Source organism: Solea solea, chromosome 5, assembly GCF_958295425.1.
Source record: "Solea solea chromosome 5, fSolSol10.1, whole genome shotgun sequence".
Classification (NCBI taxonomy): Eukaryota; Metazoa; Chordata; class Actinopteri; order Pleuronectiformes; family Soleidae; genus Solea; species Solea solea.
In genome coordinates this window covers 3,312,551-3,331,075 of record NC_081138.1, presented here as the reverse complement: position 1 = coordinate 3,331,075, position 18,525 = coordinate 3,312,551, and the positions used below count along the sequence as shown (strand labels likewise).

The window sequence follows — 18,525 nt, the reverse complement described above, 5'->3', positions numbered from 1 at the left end:
GAACCATGACGCTTATTAAGTGGATTATTAAGTTTAACTCCTTGAAAACACAACACACGGAGCCTTTAGCGCCGCTGAGAGACACTTTGAACGACGGCCGTTTGTGATGATCAGCGTTATGGAACAGCGTTATGTTCTGGGCAAAAGAATGCCCCCAGGCTCTCACAGCCAATCAGGTTAAGCGGACCATCTGCGCTTGGAGAAAAGCTCTGTGGGAAGTATGTCAAATTCCTATTGCCCCCCCCCACCCAAACTGGGAGATAGTAACAAAATTCCCTTAAATCACAGTCTAGCGCATCAGACTGTTATTTCCTCACTTTCTCCCTAAACCACACCCGCCAGGTAAAACAGGTACAACTCGTCTTCTTACAGTTTGTGTGCTTATTGTTAACCATCCAAATAACCACATTTGTCCTGCTTAACAAGAAAAAAATAATTGACACACACAAAGAGGTATAATTCACTTACATTGAGAGTAATCTGGGCAGGAGTGACCCTGCTCTCATCCTGCATTGAAACAAGTATAGTTATACTCTGGAGTCGGACACATTGTTCCAGCACCACTGATCAAACTAGTCACAGGGCAACTAACGACCAGGGCAGCTTAACTAATTACTACAACATCTGTTTGAAGTGTGGGGTCTGTGCAAAACAAGCAATGTAAGTAATTGTTTTTATCTCATCAAGAACAATGAAATGTTTACAAATTTGATTTAAGAAAATATTGAGAAAAAATCTGCTAAATAAAGAGCACTTATGCTTATTGTTCTATCCGGCCATAAGGTCTCCGTAGCATTGATTGGAGTATGGCTGTACACTCTGCGTATGACTCAAGGTCCATAAAATAATGATGAAACAGGGGTCTGATTACAGAAGACAGTTCCCCCAGAAAGTAAATTCCCATCCATTAAAAGCTTGAAGGCAGCCTGGATTAAAGGCCATGATTCAATAACCATGCATGTGTCAAAGTATGAAACAGAACTGTTTACTGTGAACTATTTACAGAGCCTCATTACTCACTGTGTCCAATGACATTATGAGCATTGGTCAGTGCGTTCAACAGTTAACAAATTAATCATTTTTCCCTTTTCATTCAACCAAGATCAGTAATTGCTTACGCTGCTCATTGTCCACACACACCACACTGATTTAGGGAAACTATAATCACTGATGTTTTTCTATAGCTCTCTTATGCAATCTACACTTTTACCGGCTACAGGAATCTATGCAACCTCTGAACTCTAAGAAAGACAACTTACTGAAAGCTCCAGCTGGCAGTGTCAAAAAAGGGGGATAAAGAGCATGGAAATTTAAATAACTTGAACAGCATATCTAAAGTATGCTCAGTAATTTGAAACACCAAAAATGTAGGTATATTCATCACTCATCACTGACAGATTTGCACTTGGGCTTTTTATTTTCTACTATACATCTTTAAACGTGCGCTCATTCCACCACAATAAGGATGAACTCGTCGTCGCTTTCCTGGTCCTGACCCCGAGCAAAGCAATATCAGAACCCCAGCGACGGCTCCATGGGGAGTGTGATGCTTTATGCATGCCATGTCTTTTAACTATTGATTTATGCATTAGTGTTGCAAGGTGCTTACACAGCACCCGCTAACCTGAGGGTGTGAACATGATATATGATAATGCAGTGCTGGGAGAGTGGATGCATGACTGTGGCATGTGTGACACGTGTCATGCCACCAGATTTGTGTGTGTGCGTGTGTGTGTGCGTAGTTCCCCCCTACCTGCCATTGCTGATCTGCCGAGGTGAATGACGGAGATGATCCGATAGTTCAGGCCTGTCAGGTGAACGTGATCGACTACCATGCCCGTGGGATCGATTGGAATGATCTGATGTCAGTGAATGTATTTCTGAAATGTCTGTGGAATATACGATTAAAAACGTGTTATCATTTAATCAATACCATAAATCAGAGTGGGGTCAAAATGACAAAATAAATAAAGAAAATAAAGTCACAGTTTAAGTCACAGATTCAACACGGCACTGCTGCGTGTGTTGCCGTCTCACCGTCTCTGTCAGAATTATTAGCTGATGGGACACTGTCGTCCATATCGGGAATGTTGAGCAGCGTGGCGCGCTCGTCTCTCTGCACCACCATCTTCAGCTTGCCCTTTGACCTCTCGATCAGCTTCTTGGCGTCGACCAGTGACAGGTTCTCTGTGACTGTGCCATTGATCTGTCAGGGAGCGGAGGAGATTGTCAGCCAAACGTCTGAGTCAACAAATTATCATCACTGCAGGATTTTGAAGCACACACTGTGCTTTTGAATATGACTGGATCATCACAAGGCAAAGAGGAATTATAAATTGTAAAAGTTTTATTTCACATTAACCATTCATGTAGAAAATAAAGAGACGTAGTAAGAGACTGAATAAACTTTACAAGTGCCATGCTATTAAGACATGGAACTTTATTCTATCTTTATTCAAGTATTCATTGTACACATGAAAAAGGTCCCCACACAGTGGGTGAATATAAATTCAGAGGAACAATGGAATGTGTGGTATGCCTGTTAGTGAGGGTGAATACTAATGATCTGTGACCTCACTCTGAGCCACTTCCAGCAGCTTACACGTGACCACAGCAGACCAGTGAATGCTGTCAGTAAAAATAATGACTCACACTTCTTATTTCACTCCTCATATCAAGTTAATATTTCTTTTTCTTTCTTTATGGATTGTTTACGTCCCCAGTACTGTGATTTACTCGTCTTCTCTAATGCTTCTCTCTTACCTTGAGTACGACATCTCCCTCATGGATGTTTCCATCTCTGGCAGCAAGGCTCTCGGGGGAGATGTCCTTCACGAAGATGTGGCTGGCCAGTCGGAGTCCATACTCTGCTTTCAGCAAAAAAAAAAAAAAAAAAATTAAAAATAATAATGGATGTATCAGTCTGACACTCAATGAAACTTTCTTTGTTTATTCCGGATCTTAAAAAACAAAGAACGGTTGTGTTTATCGCAGTCTTCGCGTTTCGCACCTTCACTTTTGCGGGACTTGACGAGCGTGATCTTGGCAGGTTTGAGTGGCGCAGATGAGGCTTGTGATCGGCGATCGGAGCGCGGCGAGACGCTCCTCTCCCGCGAGGCACTGCGATCCCGCCTGCCGCTGCTGCTACGCTCGCGATCCTGGCGCCTGCCAGTGCCTGTGCCCCCGCTTGCGCCTCCATAGGCACTTTGGCCACCAGTGTGGGGATCATAGCCATCCTCCTCATCACTTTCCTCTTCCTCGTGCTCTGACATTGTCTCTCTGTCTCCTGGCCGCGAGATGGGGAGCTGTACTTTCCTTTTCCTACGAATAGTCTTGGGAAAAAAAGTATTTGACTTTGAAAAGATGACCATTATTTCCTGACCCACGTGCACAAACAATATCATAAATAATGCAGAAACAATCCACAACAGAAGATTGAAACATAGAAGAGAAATTAAAAGTCAACTGAATGCCATAATCATCATGTGAAACATTAGAAGTCACTGCATATGAATTCCAACCTAAATAAGATGGGCACACTCTTTGTTGCACTTACAATCTTTGCATTCTTGCCACTCTTCCGGAGTTGCTGCACAGCGTAGGCATGCTCTACGTTATCCATAGACACAGCATTGACCATCACGACACGATCATTTTCTCTGAAAAGATGAAGTGATAAATTAATAATTCATATACCAATCTAGCTAATGCTGCATTGTTGGTGCCAAAACAGCATAAAATGAAACCGGGACATTAAATTAAATAGCATCTCATTTTAACTCATTGTGTTGACAACATAACTTTGCCCATACAACACTTTTCTTAGGGCAAAAGATGAAACATTAACAACAATTCAAGTATATGTCATTTTAGTTGTAATGCTTACTGTAAAAGTCCCTCTGCTGGACCTCCTTTCAACACATCAGATATAACAATGGAGGTCTCTCCACTCTGGAAATGTGGGTTGTCTCGTCCACCTGAGATGGCAATGCCAAACCCAAATCCAGGAGCCTAAACACAAAAATACACAGTGAAACGTGTCCCGGTTTGCTGTAAATAAAAGTTAAAACTCTCTGCAGGCTGTGTAGTATTTAAAGATACTGAGCCATTTACTGAATAGCACAAGAAAACTATGAATTGGCAAGGTTTGTTTTGCTAATTTTCCGATAGGAGAGTTTAAGGTCTGCTTTGTTTTTGTCGATGCAAAACAAGCCGATGCCAAGGGAGCGAGCCGTGTGATGGAAATAGCTAATCTTACAACCACAACAACACGGGGAAGCTGGGAGTCTGAGAACCACAAGCCACACTGGGCCGCTCCTTCAATAAAGCCACTACTAATTAGATTACAGCAAAGAGAGTCGTCTAGACAGGTGCTCGACACGGCGCGGCAAAGCAGTGTACATTCAGAAATTCAGCATGCAGTAACATAACGACTAAAGTCATGCGTGTATTTATTATCTCACGGTATTGACTGTAACAGCGGGGACAGTGATTCTGATATCCAAGGATACTAATGAACTAATGACGTCTACCCTATGATAATTACATGTGACAATACACAGGACAAACAACTATCCTCACCCTCTTTTTTCCTGGAGTTGTGTTAAGGAGAAGAATATGCTGCTAAGAGGAAGGAAGTGAAATGAAGTAGTAAGGAAGTGAATGCTGATTTCTGTCTTCCTTAGCATTGTTTCCTGCCATCTGGGCTCGCTGACTATTGTTTCATTACCACACATCCTGCTGCTACAGCTGGACCGCTCAATACAGAGGCAGAAGACAGATAGATGGGCAGGGGGACAGAGACAAATGGTGAAGGAAAATGTGTGTGTGTGTGTGGGGGGGAGAGAGAGGCACACACACTCACAAGACATCCAACAGGATTAGGATGCCAGAGAGGGAACAGGACAAAAAAGGAAGAAAAGGAAAGAGTGGATTAAAGATGCATAAAAACTTACCCTGTGAAGGGTCACCGTGTGCTGTTCCCATATGACCGTTTCCTCCATCGCTGCACTCTGCAATGCAAGACACACAACAGAAAGGATCAGTCACCTGGTTTAGAAGTTACATTAAAGCATCTTTTTGTACACTCCTGAAAATCTGTAATAAACACCTCTTTGAAAGTGTTCAGAATCATGAATATTGTATGTGGGGCTGCAACGCTGGATCGATTCATTGATTAGTAATCGACTACTTCGTTTTTCAACCACTTTCATAATTGATTAATTGGTCTGAGTTCTGTGATTGTTCAGATTTTTCAACGTGAATAATTTTTGGTTTCTTTGCTCCATCTTATAAAGAAATAATTAAAAACTGAAGAACTTTGGTTTGTGCACAAAACAAGACATTTGAAAACATCATAATTTCAAGGTTTGGGAAACACTGATCAACATTTTTCAACATTTACTGACCAAAATTCATCAAGAGAATAATCGAAAAGAATTGTTAGTTGCAGCCCTGATTGTAAGAACACATCAAAAGGAAGGTTGTGCTTTTGCCTGAAACAACTTTATATCATATACAGTATATAATGCATCATTTACTGAGGTCACAAACGGCTCCATACTTGCGTAAAACTGCAAACATGTAGCTTTAGATAAGCATGGTGGCAGGGATATACAATCTGGTCTTTTGTTAGACTTAGGTCTAAAAAAGGACCTCGTGTGATACTGATATTGACAATGAGCGTATACATTCAGGGTTTCTCCAACAATCATTCAGCAGCGGTGCACAACAGCTGCTAGACAGTGGGCACCGCTGGTTATATTTCACACCATAATTACTCATAACTTGCACAAGCAAAGTTGCGAATTAAGACCGATCCCGCTTCTCTGAAATCACTGTTGTGGAAATGTTTTGCATCGTTTATACGTTGCATTTATATTATAAATAAATTATTTAAATTTGACAATAAGGCCTCAGTGTGGTAAATTGCAAAGAAATGACAGACATTATATCAGTCAGGACACCATGTAGACAATCAATGAGTTATAATGACATAAAACCAATGATCCTAGACTAAAGTAGACAAGTCTAAAAATGGCAGACCCAAAAAAGAGTGAGAATTGAACCGAATTGTGACCTTAAAATCGAGAATCTAATCGAATGAAGGATTTGGAGAATCTACAGTTTCTATTTTGACCACGCCACGCCGTCTGGCATCCTTGTGGACACTTATAAATACTATTATAATATCAGTTTTTGAGCCATGTGTCTCAATGTCTTTGTACATTCTGGATTTACTTAAAAATTGCTTTCCTATCTTTGCAAAACTAAAAACTAATCTCTGAATGTTGTTTGATAGTCTCCGAATGATACTTATGAGGGTGCCTCCGTGTAACAGTAACACACATATTTGTAACCAGAGAATAACAAGGAATTAAATCAGTGGCCACATAAATCGGACTCTCAATTTGATTCATGACATGAACGACGTTAGTTTCACTTTGATGGTTCCCTGGTCTAAAATCAAAATGTCCTTCTGTATCCTGTTCACTTTTAGCAGGAACACTTTCTGCCAGGAACAGTTTAGTAGACAGAGAGACATCAGGAAAACAGACTGTGTTGCTTATTTGCATATGCATGACTAACTCCTGGAGTTGCAAAAGTGTACATGTGGAAAAACTATAAATGACAGCAACATGCGTAAACAGCCGGTAGAACCTGACGGGCCTCCAGAGATTGAGTGAACATTCCAGTTTTAGGTCAGTCTGGGTTACTCGAGAGTGAGGTATTCATCTGTACTTTTCACCTGCCACACTGGATTTAAGCAGTGCATCGTTAGCTTAGCAGTACAGGTTCCTCTTGACTCAATGATGAACATCAATGTCTGTGACTCACCAAGAAGGCACAGGAAATACTAGAAAACTGAAAGGTATAAAAATGCGTTCATTTTTTGGTTTCAAACCCTCAGACAGCTTCAGCCGCAGCTTTAATTGCATCTTTACGCTGCTTCCCTCCAGCTGATGAGGCAACGCTGCTGTCCCGTCTGCCCTGCCTGCAGCAAGTGATGGTACAGCTGTCTGCAGCAGAGTGCTGAGCACAGTCTAGTGTAGCGGCAGAGGGGGAAACCATAAACGCCATCGCACATGGCAGGGTGCTTATTTAGTACACCTTCTATAATCAGCCTTCTGAAATAACACACCATGTCACCTGTCCACCCTATCATCGTGATATTCTCACTCCCTCAACCCTCAATCATCACCTAATCCCCCAAACCTTCTCACCCATCATCTTCAACACCATCGTGGTCATTACTGTCAACACCTTTGCTTTTCTAAATTTCAAACTGACAGGTTCACACTGCCGAGTTGATGAGTGTATAACAGTGACTGGTGTTTGTTAGCATGTCCAAAACACTTGGGAGGAAAAAGACACAAACTTATATAGCTAGATATATTAAAAAAAAGAAGATAGACACTGGATTTAGATCACATTTTCATAGCAGCAAGGTGCACAAGGAATTTAAATAACTTTTCTGAATGTTAATAAGTTGAGTAACCTTTCAAGCAAAATACCAAACATTTGCTGGTTCTACCTTCTCAAATATCTGCTTTTATTTATCTTACATGATAAGAAATTGAATATATTTGTTTTTGTTTATCGTTGATATGGGCCTTTCTTCCTAAATCAATTATGAAATTGATTTTCAGTTGCAGTCCTAAACATCCACATAGACGTTCAGGGTTTCTTGAGACTTTAGCATTGTTCCCAAATCACATAAATCACAGTTGTCCAGAGTGTTAGGTAGCCTGCAGGGGTTGGCTGTTCATGTAAATGTACTGTATGATACCTCTGCATGTGGTGCTGTAAACACTGCCCAACATTACATTCACTGAAAGTCTCCTAATGGGGGTTTGTGCTGCAGTCTTTCCGTCTCACTCTGCACCGCATGACAATGAATCAGTTAGCCTTGAACCTCTTGAAAACACTGTTAACCCTTTGACCCTAATTTCCATGGTAGCTCTGTGTGGATGTTATTTATGTCCATAATTGGCGACTTAGGCTTGGGTGTCCCCCTTCTCTATCCCTCCTTCCACTGTCCCTGCTCGCTATCTGCCTGTACAGCTCCCACAGTAATGCCACCATTGTGTGGCGGGACCCTGACCCATTTAACTGTGGCTCCCCCTGACATTCCCAAACACATCCATTCCCTCCAAAGTGTTTTGTGATATATTCATCCATCCATTCATCCATTCATCCACCCAGCAGTCCGCGCAGACAGAAAAAAGGCTCCGCCATGAGAAACAACAATGTACTGGGGTCATGTGACCAGGCGGTCAGGCATGCAGGTGGCCTCGTCCTTGAACTGTGGCTTGCAGGGAGAGAGAAGGTTAAGAGGAGCAAGGCTGCGGCCTGCTTATACAACCAGGGGTTTCCATAAAAGCTAGGATGTCTAGACATTAAAAACAATTCCAGCTGACTACTTTCTAACTGTTTAAATTCACATCAGATTTAACCTTCAACCAGATTAAATATAGTAGTCATCAGACCTGTGGATATAACATAATACCAGCTGAGGAAATAGCCCCGCTTGAGGATATACATTATCTTATTATGTATAATTAAGAATAATAAATATAATAATGTATATTTAATGTTGTTATGTGTGAATAAACAGATTCTGAGAGCAGAGCAGAACAAATAAAGTTGTACATTTCCCCTTGGCCTAGTTAATATCAGGTATCAGTGGCTTACTCCTATTCAGAAACAAATGAATAATAAAATAACCAGCTCCACCAAGTCTGAAACTCCTACATGTACTATAAACAGTTGCTCGGGAGGGTGTAGCACATGTGAGGTGTAAGAGCCATAGGGGTGGAGACGTGTTTGTTGCTGTAAGAGGAAACAGGTCAAGTATATGAGTCAGTTAGACAGGAGTTTTACAGATTAATTTACTATGTAGTGCAACAGAGGCTGTTCCAGTTATAGGAGTGGTTGAAGAGAAATCATATGGTTCCTCACAATACTTTGGATATACTACAATATGAAATTATGAAGCAAAAAGCTGGAAAATGTGTATATGAGAGGTAAAATCTCCACCCCTAGATAGTTTTGTTATTAATTCAAATGACCTGTTGCTATCTGAAAATTCAAAGCAGGTTTCAAATCACGTTACAAACGGGAAATAAATAATCCAGGTAATGTTGATGACAGATGCAAGTTAAACCAAAGACCTTAGGTACACAGCTGCTTGGGTATTTTCTCCACTGGGACCGCAGCTCTGTTTCTCCGAGGAGATTATTATGGAAATTAAATCTGCAATGAATGTGAGGAGATGACTAAGTGAGAAAAGGACACAGCAACATGGGGGTAAAATGAGCATTTGGACACTCTGGCCAGAGCAAAACCAACTGACCTTCTCCTGCCTGATACTATTAGCTAAGATCCATTAGCAGAAACCATTTAGACTGTGAAATTCAACATCTAATATTATGTGATTTGACTGAGCGAGACCAGCATGGCCTCATTTTTCATAAAAGACAATCCCACATGGAGGAATTTTTATCCAAAAACAAATCTCACCAGCTGTAGCTCCATGTAACTCACTTATCTCGTGTATTTTGTTACAGGAACATTTAAGATCATGCAAAAGCAAAGATCCCACAACACACGGGGCCAAAACAAACATGAACACGAGTGTGTCCCATTTGTTTGGAGGAAAACTAATAAAAAAATACAGGCGGCAACAAAGGATGAGGTTTATCTCTGAAGTCACAGAGTTTTGTGAAACAATGGTTCGCTTGATGTTGCACAAACTGACGGCAGCCGAGTGTATTTTATACATTCATATTAGTCAGACTTGAGCTCAGGCCAGCAAGGCCCAGGGCTGGGAAACAATGAGCACCAATCAAACCATACACATGTGGACTTGCCTGTGCGCACGCACAACCATGCACACAACGCCACACACACACACACAAACACAAACTCGCATGCACAAGCCATGATCTAACACTACAGGGCCTCTTTGTTCAGGCTACAGGGAGCCTGACTTGGCCCTGCCTGGCCCACCATAACACACAGTCCGGCACAAATGATAACAGCTCATTCAGGCTCTTCAAAGGCAGAGACTAATCCAGTTCTTTGGGGCAGACTGATGATCTGACTGGAAAAATTAGTTGCTGAAATGGACAATAATAACCTGCTGTAGACAGCTATGATAAATGGGGTCGGGTCAAGCATGCAAGTCTTCGACGCAAACCTCTCACTCTCCATATTCATCAGATTTTTCACTTCCTCACAGAGAATCGGTACAAACGGAGCACAAATGCGGCCTTCAGTTTCAAAAATCTGTGGACCAAAGTCAGCTGACGTGCACCACTGAACTTTTTTTGGCAAGCCAGAAGCTGAGACAAATGTGCTGACCTGCAGAGCACAAAGAAGCTGAGAATATTGAGTACACAAAAATAGTTAAAGGAATATTTCACCGATTTGCATTTAGCTTTGTATCACTAGAATAGGGGTAGTATTTTTGAAAAATTGTGATTCCCAACCTCAGTTTCCCTTGACTCGATAGCACAGAGATGTGCAGCCAAAGCACATCCCTCGTTACCTCTAATGTTTGTTTCACTGGACAACCAACACATTCAATAGGAAGATTCAGCTCATTCAGGATTAAGCAGCAAGAATACTTACTGGTATTAGAACATTACTTCAGCACTTTAATCACTTCCTTTGCTCCCCATTCAATAGAGAATTCATTTTAAACACCTCATATTGGTTTTTAAAGCACTACATGGTTCAGCTCTTCAGTATATCTCCAAAATGCTAACTATTATGTTATGTGTATTATTGAATTGTGCATTTTTACTATAGATATGTCTCATATGGATATATGTATGTCAATTTCTACCGCTTTTATAGCTGTGCTTTTGTTTCTTTGTAATGAAATGCTCTCTATAAATAAAAGGGACCTTGCCTAGTTTCTGCAATAAACTAAGTGACAGGTGACTGTGAGGTCATATTATGAGTCATAAGCTGAGAGGAGGTTAAGAAGCTCTTTATCGGAGTTTCACCAATGAAACTGTTGTCCAGTGGTCCATTACTCACCAACTCCCTTCATCCAGCTGCCCAGTGTTTGAACCACAGGAATGTTTCATGCAGTGGGAGTATCAGATGCAAAGACTATGAGGCACCTTTTTGTAAAAAGCAGATAGGACGTTCCTGCCTTTCCATGAAAAACAATTCATTATTCACATTATTCACGCTATTCTGGGGTACAGGGAGAAGGCACAGAGCAATGGGCTGTGGCAGGAGTGAGTGTCTAGATGACGACAAGGGTGAGGGGAAAAAAAAAACCTGACAAAGCTTTAGGTCACTGTGCCTGCTCGCCTCTGATAGCCCGAGACAGGATGTAAGCAAGAGCAGCCACAGCACCCACAGGAAAACACTCCACTTCCTGTTTGCAGGAAATAGCTTCAGCTTCAAATGTAATCCCTGTGTTAACTTTTGAAAATTCCTCCTTGTATAGCTCACCTCATTTTGAAACCTAGAACCTAAGACATTACTCACAGGGGCTGTCATTTCTTCCAAAAAAAAAAAAACATCTTTGAATTAATTTATAAGGACCCATAATTCATTCTAATAAAGTCAATCCCCCTACATTACAGTTTTCATTATCTTCATAAAACTTTAAATAATTGCTTCTTCATTAACAGTGCTGCTAGCAGTGAGTACATTAGGACGAAATAAACACTCCCTGACAAAAACATCACTGACAGGAGGTAGCTCTGAAAGCTTAAGATGTAATAATGTTGGTCAAGGCAAACAACGCAACTTAATTCCTGATTTTATTTGACAGGAAAACAAGTCTGTCAACCTTATAGGGGTCGAGTGTGGCTCTCTTTTTATTTACAATATTACCAGTAGACAAAAAACATGTGCTCAGAGCCCACAGATGTCCCCGGCACAGGTTATTAACAGGTATTCTGTGACAACCGCGTCTCTCCTCCAAAGCAGATGTCACTTTAAGAGATGGCAGCCTGCATTTCCAGCACGTACATACATTTTAATCGTGAACTTTACATCCAACATTCCAAATAAATAGTGACAGTCCTACTGAGAGAGTGCAGTAATTAAAAGACAAGGACAATGTTAAGAAGGTGATTAAGCTCCCTGTGTTTCTATTAATAAACACCAAGGTCAAAATGTTGCTACTAGCTGGTTCCAGTTCTTCTTAACTGCTATAAAGCACTTCTGTAGACTAGCCGCTCTCACAGAGTCACCACCCTGTACCAGCAGCTCTCCCCATCGCTGGGGCAATTGTGTCCATGGTAACAATATCTCCCCTCTTACTGGACCCAAAGGAAGGAGTGAGGCAGCAGTACACTCAAACAAAACATAATTAGAGACACATGCTCTTTCTGGAGGGCAGACACTTGACTGCAAGTAGCCACATTATGCATGACGCCCATGATTCTCATGTCTGTGTGTCCTGCTGCCCATAGACGGTATATTGTATAGTATAATGCTTTTTTTTCTGCTCTGGTGAGATGCCAAGCGAGCGGTTCTCACCTGAGCAGGTACCAAGAATGTCGGGAAACACTTTCTGGAAGAGTTAATAAGAAGTTAACTAGTTTCCGAGTCTTCTTCGATATAAACATGATGCCAATTTGTAAATTATGTTCCCACTTTGAGGAAAACAGATGATTAAGTATGGCACATATATGAGTGGACACCACTGTGACTGACTGCTGGCCTGGTTGCAGGTAACACTTCTGATCTTCAGCTTGCAAAACGCCTCTCGACACGTGGTCCCGCCCTGTCCTGTATAACAACAAACTTAACCATATAACTGCTGTCACGTCAGTGTTGAACAGATGGTAACAATTTTTAAAGGCAGAGGCTGGAAATGCACATGGGTGTGCAGATGAGGGCAAGGAGCCAATGGGCAGATGACGACACGGTGATGATGCAGAGCCTCAGTCAGAACTGATGTGCTATTATGGAGCTGTGCTCATAGTATTTGCTTGAGTTAATTAGTTTCAAACAGCAGCTCTACTCTGTTACACGGCTCTACTTAAAAACCCCTGGAGTGTGACCACTCTCAGCACAACATACAGGATTCACACGCACACACAAATCATTGACTTACAACTATCTGACACAGACTCACTCCTAGAATAGTGAGGGTAGGAATAAAATACAAAACCTATAATCCAGGCTTTTGGATTAAAATGTTAATCTGAGCTATGCTTCCATAGTCATCTGTAGTCTACCGCGGCCGTCTCATGAAAACAGATGGATGGATGGCAGTTTGGGGGAGTTTCTCTTGCACTGTGTGTTGTTGTGTCATATGTGTTCATGTTTGGGGCAGTGTCACTTTCAAGGTTTTAAGTTATTGCAGAGAGAAGTTGTAAATCACACATGAAAGCAATGGGGCTACATAGTTACTTTAGACCTATAGGAGTTACCATTATTTATTTATTTTTAAATTATTAATGTAAATTATACATTTAGTTCCCCCCCCCCCCTTTTTAAAAAATCTGAATTTGTATTTCGATCACTACCCCATTTTGGTCTTAACTCCGTGGATTCTGCTGGTCACAAACAGACAAAAAATCTGACAAAAGGCACAACATCCTCAGCACAGGAAATGATGAAGGATGAAAAAATGCAGTAAAGACGGACGAGGTGATACAGTTAGTTACTGTGTACAGTTAGTTCTGTGAAGCAGACTGGGCTGACTGGTGATTATGCTTCTAGATAAATCACAACTCTCCAGGGGTGCCATACAGTTAACCGTTTGTTGACACTGTAACACTGTTACTGTTGTAGCTATTTTTATATATTTCTTTTTTAATCCATGTGCAAGCAAATGAATTAAATAAAGTACTTTAATGAACTGAAGTATTTTAGTAAAGCCCCTGGCTCAGGTGTGACTGCAGATTCATTTCACTCAACACAGTGTTGTGGACTAACTAACTGCTGTCCACTGAGCCAGATACGCAGCTTGGCTAGGCTAGCATCTAATGTGCAGCTTATCCAGCAGCAAAGTCAACCCAGCTCAAGCACAATAATTGCTCTCTGCCTAGAGGAGAGGCAGAGTGTGGAGGTCACAGAGGGGAGTGGTAACATCTGAGGCGATTCTGACTCTCTGTTTTTCCACAATCCTTCACATTGGTTTAGCTCAGGCTGTGGGTTTGTCACTAACTTTTAAGTTTGACAGGGACACGGCTCACTTTTGGCATTTGAGGGCCTCGCTGAAGGAGAGTGAAAGGGCTTAAAAGTTGTTTTGCTATAAAGACAAGTTTTCTTTTTTTCCTGCTCTAAGGTGTGCAGATACTAAGTAAGCTCCATACCTGATACAAATGGTTAAGAACATGGATATATCTCTGAATCAAATGAATCAAGTTTAATATCATTCAAATGGGATGACTAATGATTGACACAGTCATTCTCTCTCTCTCTTTCTCACTCTCCTTTACTCTTTTCCTTCCAGTCATTAAAATGTTGGATGAGCACAAACGCGGGTGCCATGTTTTCCACAAAATAATTCAGTGGTAGGGGGGTGTACGCAACACTACTAAGCATTGGTGGAGTTAAACAGTCTGGTAAGCAGGATTTTCTTTTCCAGTGCTATTGATCAGTGACTCCAGAATAACCTTCAGCATAATGTATATCAAGTGATCCGAGGGACAACAACGCTCCTACACAATGCATTATGGGAGGCTTTGACCAATCACAGAGCAGTTCAGAGAGACATAGCACTACAACTACAAGAGGAAAGACTCTTGTAGTTGTGTAGAAAAGTGAGTTAGACAAACACAATAAACGCAAAACGGCAGAGTTGCATATTAAATAAATGTGTCTGTTCATGCTCATCTGATCAGAGGTGGACAGAGTGTCAAAATGTTTTAATAACCTAAGTAATTCAACAATTGACTGTTTCTTCAGCTTTGAACACACCCTAGTGCATGAAAGAGAAGATTCTTTCATGATAGGGTATAGGGGTGTAAAAAAATATTGATACAATAAAATAACTTGACAGTGATTTTCTGACAGCTTCCAACTGCTCGTTTACAATGGACACAAGTAATCGGAATAAAAGTCAGATGAGAATAAAAACATGCCAATCTGAAAACTGTGATCTGATACAGCCCATTGGGAAAAATGTATTCATTCTGAATGAGAGGGCTGGTATATCATCATCAACTTCCTGGTTTAGTGCCATCACATGTCTGATCGACGTAAACGTGATGTTTTGAACTGATGATCTGTTTGAAAGACATGGTGTATTTGCGTTCAGAAAAAGAATAAAGAACAGACACAGACGAGGAAGGAGGAAAATGAGACGGATAGCGGTCAGCGAGGTGACGAAGTGAAGCTTCCTCTGCTTCTGGTTCTGGACAATTAGACCAGACACTGCACATGTCTCTACATTCTTCTACTCTCACTTTATACATATAACATATGTATAATTATATACATTTATATTATTATTATTGTTGCCAGATTCTTGGCAATAGAAAGCCCTGGTAGGGTCTAGCAGAAAACAAGTCTGGTTCTCTTCATGAACAGTATTCACAATAATGATAAGACACATGCAAGTGAACACAAGGCAAACACACTGCACACTGATCTACAGCGCAGAAGCAGAGCAAGAACATTAACTTAGACACATTGAAGTGTAGTTCATTCTAAAACTGGAACAACATTTGACTATGGCAGGTTGCCAGTGTCTACATGACAAACACGTAGTGGGTTGATAGTATGGACTGCATACAGTTCAGGGAAGCACTGGCACATGGCTTTACACATAGTAGGTTATATCAACATTCACTTTTTCAGTTCTTGTTTTTGGTACATTTTACCAGACAAAACATACACATGCACAGATAGAAAAAGACACACACACACACACACACCCACTACACTGGCTTTTGTTTTTGCCAAGGCGCTGAGAACGTTAACCAGATCCAGCACTGGAAACAAATGGATTCAGCCAATCACTGTGCACACAACTATCGGTATTCTCACCCTACCCCACCCATTTACACACACACACAGACTGCAGGAATGTGCAGATAAGTAGACAAGGTCGACAGCGGTTTCCCTCACCTTCTCCTTGCCTTATGCTCTGGATCGTTCTGCCTCAACCTTCTTTTCTGTTACTATTTTGCCTCTTTATCCCAATCACTCTCTCTCTCCTTGGAACTAAGCACGAAATAAAAGGTCACATTCCAACATCACCACCAAATCAGTTTGAAATAAATCAAGAGTGAGTCAACTCTGTATCAAGTACTGAATTAAAGAGGATTAAAGGAGTAAGAACAATGTAAATGATTCTGTCACATAAAAAAATGTGTGAAAGCACATGATGAGACTTAATGCCCTGAGATTGTAGTTTGGAGCCATACAATTAAGATGATGCCTCTAGACAAGTAAACCTTAATCCTGAAGTTACAGCACTGACAGTTGACCTGACATCATCTTGAACATTAAACTTACGGCTAGTATCGTCAAACTTTTCAGTGTAACACGTGGACAGGTTGTTTGGAGACAAAAGTCAAGTAACAGAGTTCAACGTGTTAAAGGTGTGTCACAAAGTATCGAGAAACAAACGTGTTTGAGTGTTTGTAAATGATGGTTTTCACTTCACACTATGGCTGGGTTGACAGCAGCGAGACTCACTGTACCACATGGGTAAGCAGTCACAAAGAGACCCACAAGCACACGTTACACAAAGGAGTGATTCAGCAAGGGGTCTTTCAGTCTGCTCATGTTTGCCTGTCTCTGCGGCACACATGCGGGGCTGTTATTAGCTACTAGTACCAGCAAGGACAAATGCAGAGCGCCTCCTGTGCCACAATTTAACTACAAAATCCACTCACAACTACGCTTATAACGTCTAAATTAGAATGTTCACACATAAACGTGGAGCAGGCAGTTTGAATATTTTACACAGCTATAAAAAAAAAATTGCCTTTCAAATTTTATGTTGTGCAACATCTTCCAAACTACGCAACACTGAACCACAGCTCATACGCTGCAGATTCACATGTTGCCATAAAACGAGAAGCCAAGCCCACTCAATAGCATTCCCAAGCCTTCTCGGGACTTTGCTACAATAGGCATGTTGTGGGGCAGAATCTATAGTGAATTAATGAGTTACTGTTGTAGCGGCCATTTTCCCAGCACTCAACTGGCAACATAATTACCATTCCCTCAAGAGATGAGAGATAGGGAGGGGGCCCGTGCATTCTTGAACGATATGCATGGGCACAGAGAGATAAAACATAAATGATTTTTAATGATAACTAAACAAGAATCCAAAAGAAGACTTACTGGGGAGGAAGCTTCCACTCTCCAATGCAACAAACTAACTAATTACAAAGTACAACTGTTGCAAAATTATGATGAAGCCTTATAATTATGTTAATCCGTGATGCACATAGACTCAGTCCATGAATATGTCTATGTTGTCTCCAGAGGGCAACTCATTCGTTGCCGATAATCCAAATGTTTTACTGCAGATACAGAAGTCAGAGTTATGTTAACTACACAGTGCATGATTAACATACTTTATGGCCCACAGGAATCTATTCGAAATTCCCCCCTATTTAAAGCTAATTGATGGGTTTCCCTAATCCACACTACAGAAAGGACAATAGGGTTCAAGAGGCATCACTGAGCATGTAATTCTGCTTTCAGAGACGCCACAGATTCTCAAGAGTTTGTGTGAGGTGGCAGGATGTGTGACCGCAAATATCCTCAGAGTTTTCTAGAGAACCTCCTGCCAGTTTGCTTAATGTCCAAGTGTATTTACGTGTAGAAGAATCCACACTGAGTTTCAGTGTTCGGCAGTTGTGGATGCATCTCACTTAGACAATTTTCCAGCAAACAGAGAAAGTCTGTACCAACATCTCTGGACAATAGCAAAGCCACCATGGTGCTCTATGCTGAGACATTCCCAGGCATATTTCAATAAAAGAATGGGGTGTGTATATAAGTGCATATTTGATAAAAGGAGATATGAAGCATGAATGATGATGCAAACTGTTAAAAAGCAGCTGACAGTGTCTACCAAAGGCTAATGAATCAGTTTCCCAGACAGAAATGACATAAAACGCCCAATACTGGGAAAGATAAGCAAATGCACACATGCGTGTGTGTCTGTGTGTGTGTGCGTGTGTCTCTCTGCAAAGGCATGTAGGACAACAAGCCTTGGGATGAATCTGTTCCAGCCTCTTTTCTCTCTTCCCTAACCAGCTGAGCCACAGATGCCAGATGCACTATCTCTGTCTTCCCTCTCTCGGTTGCTCTCTAGCTCTCTTGCACACAAAACACCCAGTGTCAAATCCCTCATGCCTGTAGTGGGAATGATAAATCCCTGCAGAGACCTGTCCTGCTATGCCTGAAAGGACGCAGGGCAAGCTGGGAGTGTGCTCGCCTTAATAAGCTGGCTGTTTGATAAAGATCAAGGGACCAACCAATATTTCCATCCATTCATTTCAATCAAGCCACACAGCCACACTACATCTGGAAAATGCAGTTTTAACTGATACATTTAAAGCTGCAGTTGGC

At 41.3% G+C, this 18,525-nt stretch overlaps 1 protein-coding gene across 6 annotated transcripts in view; it reads right to left on the bottom strand.

Moving 5' to 3' along the window:
* The window catches only part of tjp1a (tight junction protein 1a), a 105,503-nt gene that overhangs the window by 22,343 nt on the left and 64,635 nt on the right, over positions 1–18,525 (bottom strand). For all 6 annotated transcript variants that reach the window (XM_058630085.1, XM_058630088.1, XM_058630086.1 and 3 more), the window contains exons 3-9: positions 4,956–5,012; positions 3,887–4,011; positions 3,557–3,659; positions 3,011–3,332; positions 2,764–2,867; positions 2,038–2,206; positions 1,754–1,889 (exon numbers count right to left, since the gene is read on the bottom strand). In XM_058630085.1, coding sequence (XP_058486068.1) covers positions 1,754–1,889; positions 2,038–2,206; positions 2,764–2,867; positions 3,011–3,332; positions 3,557–3,659; positions 3,887–4,011; positions 4,956–5,012 — 1,016 coding nt within the window. The remainder of the gene's footprint in view (positions 1–1,753; positions 1,890–2,037; positions 2,207–2,763; positions 2,868–3,010; positions 3,333–3,556; positions 3,660–3,886; positions 4,012–4,955; positions 5,013–18,525) is intronic.